Below are 12,712 nucleotides of genomic sequence, written 5' to 3'. Positions count from 1 at the left end.
ACCTGACATGACGTATAAGCCCATTTGGAGATAATGTCAAAGCCTAAATTGGAGACCTTGGCCAAATGGGTTCTCCTGGCGCCTTTCCCCAGTGATAGGCTGTGCTGTTGCCTCTGTACGCAGTAGGTGCTCATTGTTTGCTGAATATGGGACAAATACAGCTTTCCAAGTTGGTTATTGAAAACCCACATACAGTAAGTATTCCTGAGAAACAATGAAGTTCCGAACAATGGGGCAGGAAGCCACCTCCTCCTCCAGTGACCCCAATCCTCAGAGTCCAGCTGAAAGCTGCAACAGGAAGCCCTTCACCCACTTTCTTTCCTCCCCCTCATCCACTCATCCACTCCCTACCACCACCACCCCGTCCCCGCTCCCTACCCCCAACCCCCAGGGGCACCAAATGCAGTCACGCTTTCCATAGCTCTCAGCCTCTCTTCTCCACCCCTCTGGAGGGTCCCAGGTGAAGAAAGAGAACAGCACTTACAGAAGGAGGCAGGCAGCCAAGCCAGGCTTAGAGAGTTGCCCTGCCCCCAGGCAGCCCTGAGGAATAAAAGAAACAGCAGAGGACAAAGAAGGATTTAAAGCACTGGAGCAAGGGGGAAAAAAGACCTAAGAAAGTTTACAAAGCAATCTGTCAGAGAAGGGATGAAAAGGGAGCCCTGCTGGGCTGAGGGACTCAGGCCTCAGCTCAGCTCACCTCATATTAGGCCCAGTTAGAAACCTGCAATTAGCTGAAGTATGAACAGATCCCCTTCCTCCTGTTCCAGAGGTTTCCCTGAAGGTGAGGCCTTATCTTCCTGGGTCCCTGGCAGCTCTAAATACCTCTCTTCTACTGGGCTCAATACACCAATTCACTGGAACCCACCAAACTGGTCAAACCTCCACTTCCCTCAGGATTTCCAGCAGAAACATTATGTGAGGATAAGGTCACCAGCAGCTCCTCACAGCTATCAAGCCACTCTGATGTCTCAAATTTTTTAGCCAATGAAAATATCCACAGGCCTTCTGGAAGTCTCCCCTCCCACCCAAAGCAGGATTAATAACAGCTATCATCTGGGTGTTCACTGTGCGTGGCATGCTTTAAGTCATTACACTTCCTGAGGTAATCACCACCACCTCAGGTGTGATTACCCCATTTTACAAAAAGGGAAATGGGGCCTGCAGAGATTAAATGACTTTCCAAAGGATACACAGCCTGGACTCTCTGACCTTGATGCCCACACTCTTCCCACTAGGGACACTGCCTCTTGAGGATCCTCTGTGATTCCATTTTTTGTGTGTCTATGGTACCCATATCTATCTTAGATGAGGTAAGATGGTACAATTCTGTGGTATCTTAAGAATTCCTAGCCTCACAGCTGGGGGCGAGAAGAGGAGTGGGACTAGGAGAGTCAGCCTCATGGCTGGGTAGGGTCCTAAGTTCCTTTTAGACACTTGAGTAATTTAATCACAAATAACTGGGCACTGGGAACAGGACACTCACTAATAAAAGCATTGCCTGGAGTCATGTTCAGGAAAAAAAAAAAATCGAGTCACTCAGTGGGTGGACGTAACTGCAAAACAAAAGAAAAGCCCCTTTCCCAGCCCAGGCAGAGAAGTCTCCTGTACAGTTAGAGACAACAGGCTTCTGGGCACGTAGCCAAGGTTCTGGGGATATTTATAACTTGAAGAGGGTGGGAGTCCCTAATAAGCTGCTATATTCTTTTTCCATCACTTCCCTCTCCAAGGCTACGGCGAGCTCAGAGCTCTTCTCCACGCAGAATGCCTGCTTTCCCTAGTGCTCGGCTTCCATTGTCTAATTTTCTCATCCTGGCTGGGAAAGGGAAGGTTGCAAGCCCTTCCGTTCTGAAGAACTCTTTTAACAGTTGAATGCAGCTTAGCTGCTGGTGGTGTTTCTTGGCTAGCTGCTGTGGTCTCAGAGGAATCTGCCTATGAGCCTGTGGTTTCTCAGCTGCCTGAGAGTCTGAGGTCTTGGGAATCTGTAAGTCTCTGGGATCCGCCTATGATTTCTGGGCTTTGCTTGCAAGTCTACGGATTCGACATCTACCTGCGGGTCTGAGATATCCGGGATCTGCCAGTGATCTCTAGAATATTTCCGAACGCCTGAAGTCTCAGAGAACTCTGCCTGCGGATCTGGAATCTGTTAGAATCTCTCGGATCTTGGAGCCCACGATCTAGTGGATCTTTTGCGGGCCAGGAGAGGTAAGTGTGTTCGTTCTCAGCTCGGGTTTTCGGCTTCCTATCTTCAGCCGGTCAGGACTATTAACATCCTTAGGGCCCACCCGGTTCTGGCCCTCAAGAGGCCAACGATCCATCCCAACGGTGCCGGAGGCCGCCAGGAATTCTTTTAACAGATAAGCCCTCGGGATGTTAAGGACGGCCCTTCCCAGAATTGAGGCCTGGCTCGATCCTCCTTACGCGCTCTATCCTCTACCCTCGCTCAGGGTTTTCGCTTCCCCTCTGCTAGGCATAACTCAGTCACTCCCTCAAGGGGCGCCTTCTTTAGAAGGACGCGGTCGGACGCCCCTATAGGGTTAATAGCGATGAAGCGGGGATACCGCCGGGCCCAGCCGCGGACCCGCTCGTTGGCCCCCTGGCGGCGCGGGGTCTTTTGGAAGTTGTAGTCTGCGTAGCGGGGTGAGAATGCCGGCGGCGCTGCTGGGAGATGTAGTGTGTGGGAGGAGCTTAAAGTTCCAGCGCGGCCACCGAGTCTCCCCTGGGGAGTGGGCGGCTGTCGCTTTCCTTTCAGACCTAGGCTGTCAAATGAGGGCTAATCCCCAGCGGAACCCAACACAAGCCAGCACCTATACGAGGGCCGACGTTGCAGTTAAGGTCCGACTCAAGATAAGCTTCTAGGGCCGCGAGGAAGAGTAGGGCAACCTCCTGGCTTAATCGGATTATGGTCTCCAATAGAAGAAAGCGGAAGATACTCCGCCTTAGCTAGGAGGACGTGCTTCTTCACCCTTTTGTTCTTTTCCCTCCTTGGCTTTTGGCCCCTAACTGGCCTTTGTACGCCGGACTGGAACTCCAACTCCCGGCAGGCCACAGGGCTAGACGCAGGCCTGTTAGGGGTGCCCAGCCAGGCTACAAGAGGCGGGCCTAGTGTTCGGCTTGTCATTGGTAGAGCGTTTTTCGGTCTCCGCTTGCTGATTGGCTGAGGCAACTGCCGGAAAGGGCCCAGCCTCAAGATAGAAGAGCAGAGGCGTTCTGTGGGCTGGGCTGAGAGCCGCCTCCCTGAGACTGCAGCAGCTTGACCCTCGGCCGGGGAGAGACGGAGCCAGGGACCTGTCTTTAGTAAATTCCGGCATTGCCTCCACCCCTTGGTGGCGGAGACACAGAGGGCGGGTCGCGCTCGAGGGTCAGGAAGGAGAGCGACCCTGCCCGGGTCCGGGGCCCTCCCCACCGTCTGGCGGCCAGAACTCCAGCCCTGGGGAGTGGGCAGGGCCTTTTCTCTGTTCCTCACGCCCTGCTTTTCGCCTCCTTTAGCGCTGTCTGCTTGCTGCTTTTCCTGCTCTCTCTCCTGGGAGGCGAATCCTTGAGCCCGAGATGGCAGCCACCCTGCTCATGGCTGGGTCCCAGGTAAGCCAGGGGTGGCTTCGCGGACCCTGCCTCTGCTTACCCATCTCGTCCCAGCGTTTCTTTGCTCTGCAAATCCCTGTGGGAAATTCCCTGGGATTAGTTCTTAGCTCAGTTCGGTATTCTGCCTCCAGGGACCCAGTACTAGGCCAGTTTAGCCACAGACAAGCATTTATTGAACACCTGCTGTATGCCTTTAAATACCGGGGAGACAAAAGATAGATGAAACGGGCCCTCCCCGCCTGCTCACAATCTGTTGGGAGACAGACGGCATCCGGTTAACCATGATACAACGTGATAAGAGCTCTATTTGCCGAAGGAACAAAATGCTGTGGTGTGGGAAGCAAGAAGTGGGCATGATTAATTCTGAGAGGTCTGAGGAAGGAGTGGAGCAAAGTAGAGGGACGGGGGCCACTGAAGAATAGTTGGGACTGGAACAGAGTCTTAAAGGGTAGTAAGATTTCTCTACTCGGAGAAAGATATTCCAGGAAAAGAGGAACATTGTGAATAAAGGTATGGAACAATGTAGGTGCTAGATGTGTTCTGAGAAAAGTACAGCTAGAGGTTCCAGAGTGGGGCAGGGCGATTTGGCCTTGGGACCAGAGCAATCAGCTGTTAATTTGCTCCCTTCTTTACTACATCTCTTTTTAGCTTATTTATTTCTTTGGACTCTACAGATCAGACTTAATACCTTTTGCCTCCTCAGTGATTTTAGCCATGTCTCTAATTTCAAGAAGAAAAACTGTACTACCTCAGATACCAAGTAATGAGGAAGCATTGTGTGATTTCAGGCACCTGTGACATTTGAAGATATGGCCATGTACCTCACCCGGGAAGAATGGAGACCTCTGGACCCTACACAAAGGGACATTTACAGGGATGTTATGCAGGAGAATTACGGAAATGTTGTCTCATTAGGTAAGTAAGTATTCTCTACTTTTCTTCATCTCACGTTTTTGAGACTGTGTCAAAAGTGGCTTAGCTCTTTCAACAGAACCTACTTGTTTGATTTTTAAAGCGCTTAATTGGTATTGGCTTGAGTTGAGTCCTCAGGCGTATCTTTGAGTGTAGGAACATCAAGGTCATATTGTCTAAAAAGAAAGAATGTTTCTGCACACTTTAGAAACATTCAGATTTCTTGTGCCCTGAGTCATTTGCCATTCTCTAGCCTGTTTGTACAGATTACTGACCAAACAGGTCTGACATAATGGTGCTTGCCAGGATATAAATGCCCCTGTAAATGGGCTTTTACTAGAAGATGAGGGGGTTCTGATCCAGGTTCATGGAAGGACAACAGCCACCTTTCTGTGTTTGTTTTGGCTTCAGAGCACTAGCTTTGCCTCAGGTCTTTTATTTGCCTGGAGTACGTACTTGTCTAGAGATGTTTCAGAGTTGATCATAGATTTTGAGTATGTCAAATGTTGTTCCGGGAGAATCCTGAACTAAATGAGATCACAAATTCTATTAGCGAGAAAACTACTTTTTTTGATGGTCTACAAACCCGTCTTTTCTGTTAGTTATCCTTTGGTCTGAGTGTAACTAAAATAAACAGTATATTCTTGAGCTAAACAGGCTTTGGATTCACTTTATCTCCTGTTTAGACTCGACAGAAGTTAGCAACCATATATGGTTCACTGGGTCACCTGCCACTCATTAAGACTAATCCTTTTTTTTTGAAACCTTTATTCCTATAGCCTTTTCCAGAACAAAAGGCAGCTATGAGGGATTTTCTTTTTAATTTGAGCTCTCTCTGATGTCCCAAGTTTCTTGGTTCCTTCCTTTAGAAAAGCAACTAGAAATGAAATTATCTACCCAGGTATATTGCAGTCTGTAACCCAAATATTCCACTCAATCCAACAAAAATAAGAAATTAGAATCTTAAAGAAATGTGAGTTTACATGTCTATGGTTCTGCCCAGGGAGCACTTATTAGAAGCATGGAAGCATCAAAAAAGAAAGAAAAACAAGATACTTGCCTAAATAAGTTTGAGAGTGGGTTAAATAATGTTTATAAGGATCTTCTACCTCAAGACTCTTTAGATCCTTTAACGCATTATCAGGTATTGTGAATTCCTAAGAGGATGTTGTATGCATCATTTACCAAACTAATTTATCCTTTTTCCCAGCACACCTAGCAACTTCTTTCTGAAGAGTATACTAAGAAACACAACTTGGAAAATGCAGTGTCTGGTAGAAAGTTTCTTATACACAGTGGTTGTATATTTTGGTTTTCATTTGAAGACTGTACTTAGTCAATGCTGAGAATGTTCTGAGCTGGATATCTTTTTTTGCCTTCAGCCTTCCCACCCCTACCTATTTTCATTAAAAGAATATCGGAAAGTAGGTAGTAGCATTTCATAGTCACTAATAATATAAATAGATAATTCATTTTTTTTCCATGCTAACCCAATAGGTTCTTAGTAAATATTATATAATGATAATGATGAAGGCTTGATCAGTTAAGAATAAACACATATACACACCTGCATTTGCACATAAAATATCTAGGCTCTTGGCTATTAGAGATTCTAATTTAGAGTCTCATATTCTGTTTTTGGTTTTCTTCTTTTGGAACACTAGGAATATATACAATTTTCATAAAGAACCATTAACTGTATTGATACAGAGCATGAACTTTTATAGGCAAACCTGAATTCGAATTCTGGCTCCACCATTTATTACTATATGACCTTTTGCCAGTCACTTCTTTCAGTCTTGAATTTCTCATTCAGGAAGTGGAAATCATCATAATGCCCGACTCTCAGGGTAGTTGAGGTAATTCATGTAAAGAACTTAGCACAGTGCCTTGCAGATAGCAGATAATTTTTGTGTTTTTACTACTACTACTACTACTACTATTATTATTACTATTTACCCTTTATTACAGATTTTGAGATCAGAAGTGAGAACGAGGTGAACCCAAAGCAAGAGATTAGTGAAAATGTAGAATTTGGGACTACATCTGAAAGACCTGTTGGGAATACTGAGGAAAATCCTGAAAGTGAAGAAGTCTTTGAAAGCAGGGATAGATCAGAAAGACAGTGGGGAGATTTAACAGCAGAAGAGTGGGTAAGCTATCCTCTCCAACAAGTCACGGATCTGCTTGTCCACAAAGAAGTTCACACAGGCATCCGATATCACATATGTTCTCATTGTGGAAAGGCCTTCAGTCAGATATCAGACCTTAATCGACATCAGAAAACCCACACTGGAGACAGACCCTATAAGTGTTATGAATGTGGAAAGGGCTTCAGTCGGAGCTCACACCTTATTCAGCATCAAAGAACACACACTGGGGAGAGGCCCTATGACTGTAATGAGTGTGGGAAAAGTTTTGGAAGAAGCTCTCACCTCATCCAGCATCAGACAATCCACACTGGAGAAAAGCCCCACAAATGTAACGAGTGTGGGAAAAGTTTCTGCCGGCTATCTCACCTAATTCAACACCAAAGGACCCACAGTGGGGAGAAACCCTATGAGTGTGAAGAATGTGGGAAAAGCTTCAGCCGGAGCTCTCACCTAGCGCAGCACCAGAGGACCCACACAGGTGAGAAGCCTTACGAGTGTAATGAATGTGGGCGAGGCTTCAGCGAGAGATCCGATCTCATCAAACATTATCGAGTCCACACGGGAGAGAGGCCCTACAAATGTGACGAATGTGGAAAGAATTTCAGTCAGAACTCCGACTTGGTACGCCATCGCAGAGCCCACACGGGAGAAAAGCCGTACCACTGTAATGAATGCGGGGAGAATTTCAGCCGCATATCACACTTGGTTCAGCACCAGAGAACCCACACCGGGGAAAAGCCATATGAATGTAACGCTTGTGGGAAAAGCTTCAGCAGGAGCTCTCATCTCATCACACACCAGAAAATTCACACTGGAGAGAAGCCCTACGAGTGCAACGAATGTTGGCGAAGCTTTGGTGAAAGGTCAGATCTAATTAAACACCAGAGAACCCACACAGGAGAGAAGCCTTATGAGTGTGTGCAGTGTGGAAAAGGTTTCACCCAGAGCTCTAACCTCATTACACATCAAAGAGTTCATACAGGAGAGAAGCCTTATGAATGTACTGAATGTGAGAAGAGTTTCAGCCGGAGCTCAGCTCTTATTAAACATAAGAGAGTTCACACCGACTAAGTCCTGTAATTATGACTGAGAAACGGTTCATTTGAAGGTACAATTTTATTTGATATCAAAGAGCTCTCTCAAGACTGAGCTTCTTATACTGTACCAAATTTCCTTGTTGTGGGCCACACTTTGGAACATCAAAGAAAACAAGGTATTTGAAATTGTGACCCACAGCTTAGGGAATGTTATCCCCTCCCCCAAATAGTGATTTTTGTTCACTCAATTACTTCATCGAAATCATCCCCACAAGTAACTGGAAATCTGAAGACTAGGGGATAAATGCTGGTGAATGCTCAGGCCTGGAAACGGAGTATAATTTTTAGAAGTTATTTCTCCCATCCTTGGCCGAAAAAACTGCTAGGGGAAATGTTGGACTGTAATATGGTGGTCACAACTGCTTTGAAAAAAGATAACCAGAGACTGCCTGAATTGCCACACTTATTCACTCACTACAGTAGTTGGGCACACACATCTTCCCCCTTCAAAGGGCTTTTTCCTTGAGTTGCTCATGCATTTGTATCTTTCTGACTTCCTGAGAGCTGGATTCTGCACAGTGAAGGCAATGATCATACTTTTTCTCCTCATTGTTTCTAATTAACTTTTTAGAATCTTGCATCTTTGTGAAAGCTAACCGAAGATACAGATTGAAAGAAAAAAATGAAACACATGTGTGGGGACCAAGGACTCACCAAGGATGGTGACTTTAGCAAGTGATGCCCACTGTTGTTATTGCCATTAATCAGAATTTATTTTCTTTGAGGATCACTGTAGGGAATATTGTAGGGAAAATATCTTCAAGGAAAGATAGGACCATAAGTGATGGTGGAGTGTAAGGAGCAAGTGGAATTGACCTTGGGGAAGGAAGCACAGAGCCCCTTCTCAAGGAACACGAGTCATTTCTGTGTTCTTTCCCTTCTATCCTTTCAGATCAATTCTTCCTATACTGCTAACTCTAGGATTTGATAAGGGCCACATCCCAGTGTTTCTCTTAGCTTGCATAAGGGCATGTGTATGTATAGTAAAATGTGTATTCCTGTGGTTTTTCCAATAGAAACTGAATTCACACAGAATTAGCATGTTTTGGGGTGATGTTGATCTTGTGACAGAACTACAGACATAACTCCAATGTGAGGAATGTCCTTTTTTTCATTCTTTATAAAAAAAAAAAAAATTTAAACACTAGTGCTCTAGTGTTCACTCTCCTATAAGCTCTGTCTTTGTACTGAACTAAGCACTTACTTGTTTATGTATGTATCAGTCAATTGTGAGAGGTAATGACTGGACAGATAGGTTGATTGTCCTGTTCTCAGACTGAATATCTTCTCTTTGGGCTAGTCATAAGGAATTAAACCTAGGTAGGAATGTATTTTCATTCTCTCAGCCTACAGATATAAGTGGTTAAAATAAGAGTTGACCCAGAGTAAGCCCAGTAGTGTCCTTATCTCAGCCCAAACAGGAATTAAAGAATATCCTAAATATTGGTGCTTATCCAAGCATTTGGGGGTGGGAGTGGGAGGGAATCGACCAGCCTAGGAGATGGGACTGAAGTAAGGAATTTTTTTTTCGAGTGTGCCCCAAGTTATTTCTACTATGCTTTATTGTGAGTGCTGTAACATTTGAAAAATACTTTGGCCATAGCTCTTTGAGACTTGGTATAAAAGGAACCAGTGGTCTCTCTTGGATAGTGTATTGTAGTGAGTTATGACCCACAGCTGTGAGGGACTGCATCCCTTGCAAATGACACATTGAAAGTAACAAAATGAAAGAACACTCTACCAAGGAGCTTTCTGTTGCCACTCCTATTTCAATATAAACTAGGACAGGGAGCATGTTTTTTTGTTGTATACAGAACCTAGCAGACTGGGTATTCATATTTTAATTGTTGAATGACTGACATGTTCTTGGTGACTAAAATTCAAATATGTCTATTCCTGTATCAGTGTTGCTGATGGTTTTAATGAATATCGAAGTTCTCTTGTTTCTGTGAGCCACTATGAGCATCAGCTTTGGAATGGCCATAGAAGACAACATCTCCATGACCTAACTGTATTTTACCCCCTTTTTATTCCTTACTCTCCTGCCCCACCTTAACCTGTTCCTGCTGCTGCTTTTGGCTTCTAAGTGCCCCAGCCATCTCTCCATACATACACTCCAGCTGGGAAGTTAAAAGGGCAAGGGCCGGACCAGCTCTGTCTCCTCTTTCTGCCAGTTGCTGTCCATTTGCTGTGCTGAACTTTGTGTAGAAGTTATGCATCGGACTCTCTTTGCTAATGCTTCTTGCATGCCTTCTGCTCCCAAGACTCTGGCTACTTCTGCACATATCCTGAACACTTTGTGCCTGTTTTCCTTGGTTGTGGAGAGTGAATGAACAAATGCGTATGTAGAGCAGTTTTCCTTATGGTATTGGTCACAGTTATCCTAGTGTCTTATCTACATCTGTATTATTCTAACAATATTCTATAATTAAAAGTATAATTTTTAAAAATCAAAAACCTGAGAATTATTTTAGTAATCCATAACTGATTCATAAAATCGCTTTTCCTCAGATTCATTAAAATTAGGCACAGTTGTCTTTACATTCATTCATTTGTACAGATGCTCTTATGGAAATCTGAGGGTACATTGTCTTCACAAATATTGCCATATTTTGAGAAATTGCAAAAACCTAGACAGATTCCTATGAAGATTCAGCTGGTGGCAAAGCAACATGGAAATATTTGGTATGAGTGACTCATTAGTTTTGGAGAAAGGGGAGGAGGGGAAAGCAAAACCCACATCCAAAAAGAAAAATGAAAGGAGGCCTTGTTGCTTTAAGGAGATATTTGTGGGTATCAAAAATACTAAAACAATTTCTACTGAACCAGTATTGGGATTCCAGAACAGAGATACCTCTTAGAAACAGTCAAAGCTCTCTATTCATGACAGAGTTGCACAGTCTGCCTAAGGCAGTGATTATGCGTTACCAGGGTGTGGCCACAATTTTCAAATTGCTTACAAGTAATTTTCTCTTATGAAAACTTTTCAAACGGAGGGCCAATCTAAACAAAAGTAGGAAGTGGGAGTAATTTAAAGGGGACAAAAATGCAAATATGGGGGAAAAACTTGAATTAACCCTATAGTCAAGACTTGGAAAAGAAACCTTTTAAAAACATTTTTTAAAACTCTCTTCATTCTACATGTTTAGCATTTTTAATTTCTGGTAAGGAAAATGCCAGTCCACCTGGAGAAATTCACCCAGAACCTCTCCTCTAAGAGTATTTGAAATGTTAATATTTCACCATTATTATAATGAAGCAGGTTTCTTTCTGGCGCTGTTCTCTAGGAGGCTAGCGTCTATTAGGGCTCTGCTTCAAGGACATTAGGACCCCACTGGGTGCACTGAAATGATAATTTCTTAAGTGCTTCCCTAGTGTTTCAAAAATTAGTGTTGTCCAAAAAGGAGTTCCAGTGCCCTAGGAAAAATGGGCTCTGAAGCATTGGTTAGATACCCACCTCTGCAGTACAGTAGCCAATTTGGGCTGCTCTGTAGCACACCAAGATAAAAGACCATTAGTGAAAACAATTGAATAAAATTAATAGGAGAAAATTACCCTGTAACAACCTAAAATTGTCTAGCAGTTAATCTCATTATCTCTTTTCCTAAATGCTTCATGTTCAAAGTTTGTACCATTTTCAGCTTCTCCAAAGGTGGTTTTATTTTTCCTTCTGGGAGAGATTGAGGCTGATGACATCAAATTCTCTCTGAGTTTCACACCGGCCCCTGAAGCTAGCTGCCTTGTAGACATCTCCACTCGGAAATTACCCAGGCACCTTAAAATTAACCCCCAAACTGAACATACCACTTCCTTCCACCAGTCCCCACCTGCTTCTCCTATATTTCCTAACTCAGTCATTGCCTAGTTATCCAAGCTAGAAACTTGCATATCATATTTGACAACTCCTGCTCCTTTAGCCACCCTCCCCAAATCAATAATATTAGTTGAATAATTAGTCATCCAGACATGACCTTACCACCTCCTAAATATTTCTCAAGTGCGCCTACGTTGCCCTACTCCCACCATCTACCATGTGACCTCGGGTAAATTACTTAGCTTTTCTGCTCCTTGGGTTTCCCATCACCTTATAGAGTCGCAAAGATTAAATGAGATAATGGGGCTCAAAATATTAGTTGCAATTATTCAGACCATTACCAGGCCACATCTTCCTTACAGAAACAACCTCCTAATGAATCTCCTCATTTCTATTTTCAACCCCTTTTAGTCTGTTCTCCCTTGCTGCAGCTGGAATGATCTTTCTGAAGGGCGAATCCCTTGTCACCACTTTTCTGTCTAAAACCTTCTCATGCTTGCTATCACCAGCAGCATACAATGAAATTCCTTCAGTGTGATTTATGAAGAGGCCATCCATGATGTGGCCTCTGCTGCTCTCCTCAGCTTCTGTTCTCTGCACTTGCAACACTCTCTGAACTGCATCTCTTTCTCTCTACTCTTCTGGCCAACTCCTCCTCATCCTTCAGGTCTCATACCTAATTTGTTCTCAGTTAACCTTTCCCTGCCCACCAGACTGGATCAAGTGTTCTTTTCAGTGTTCCCTGGGTTTATTCCAATTAAAGCTCTTTATCCCTGTTTTGCTATTGCCTGTTTACTTTTTCATCTCCTCCATCAGACTTTGACATCCTTGAAAAAGTCACTGTGTCTTGCTCATCTGTGTATCTTTAACCCCCAGTAAATGTTTAACAGTGTAGGCAGGCAGTAGATATTTCTTGAGTAAATGAGAGGAAAATAAACTTCATTTCCTTCAGCAGGACTGATGACCATGTAAGCTATTCATAAAAGAACTGTAGAAATTCTGTCATAGGGTATGTGGTGGGGCCTTATGTCAGAGGAAGAAGGTTCCCAGATGTAGTGAGATTCACCACTGCCCACCAAGGTAAAGCCGTAATAAAGACTCCTGCCCCTGTACTTGATGAGTCATTGTCATCTTTGGAGGGTTACCTAGGAATAGAT

General features: G+C 44.1%; 1 protein-coding gene across 4 annotated transcripts; it reads left to right on the top strand.

Moving 5' to 3' along the window:
• The first annotated feature begins 1,584 nt into the window (after positions 1 to 1,584).
• On the top strand, positions 1,585 to 12,667 carry ZNF436 (zinc finger protein 436). Of its 4 annotated transcripts, none has more exons than XM_039854404.1 (4): positions 1,585 to 2,202; positions 3,487 to 3,579; positions 4,368 to 4,494; positions 6,463 to 12,667. In XM_039854404.1, the coding sequence occupies exons 2-4, from the start codon at positions 3,547 to 3,549 to the stop codon at positions 7,713 to 7,715; spliced, it is 1,413 nt and encodes a 470-aa protein (XP_039710338.1). In that variant the 5' UTR covers positions 1,585 to 2,202; positions 3,487 to 3,546; the 3' UTR covers positions 7,716 to 12,667. The 4 variants fall into 4 exon arrangements, with proteins under 4 accessions (XP_039710338.1, XP_039710339.1, XP_039710335.1 ...); XM_039854401.1 differs by lacking the exon at positions 1,585 to 2,202 and adding an exon at positions 2,629 to 2,832; XM_039854402.1 differs by lacking the exon at positions 1,585 to 2,202 and adding an exon at positions 2,956 to 3,294.
• The last annotated feature ends 45 nt before the right edge of the window (positions 12,668 to 12,712 follow it).

The sequence above is a fragment of the Pteropus medius genome, unplaced genomic scaffold (genome assembly GCF_902729225.1).
Source record: "Pteropus medius unplaced genomic scaffold, Ma_sr-lr_union100, whole genome shotgun sequence".
Classification (NCBI taxonomy): Eukaryota; Metazoa; Chordata; class Mammalia; order Chiroptera; family Pteropodidae; genus Pteropus; species Pteropus medius.
Note: the sequence above shows the minus strand (reverse complement) of the source record. Positions and strands in the feature narration are given on the sequence as shown.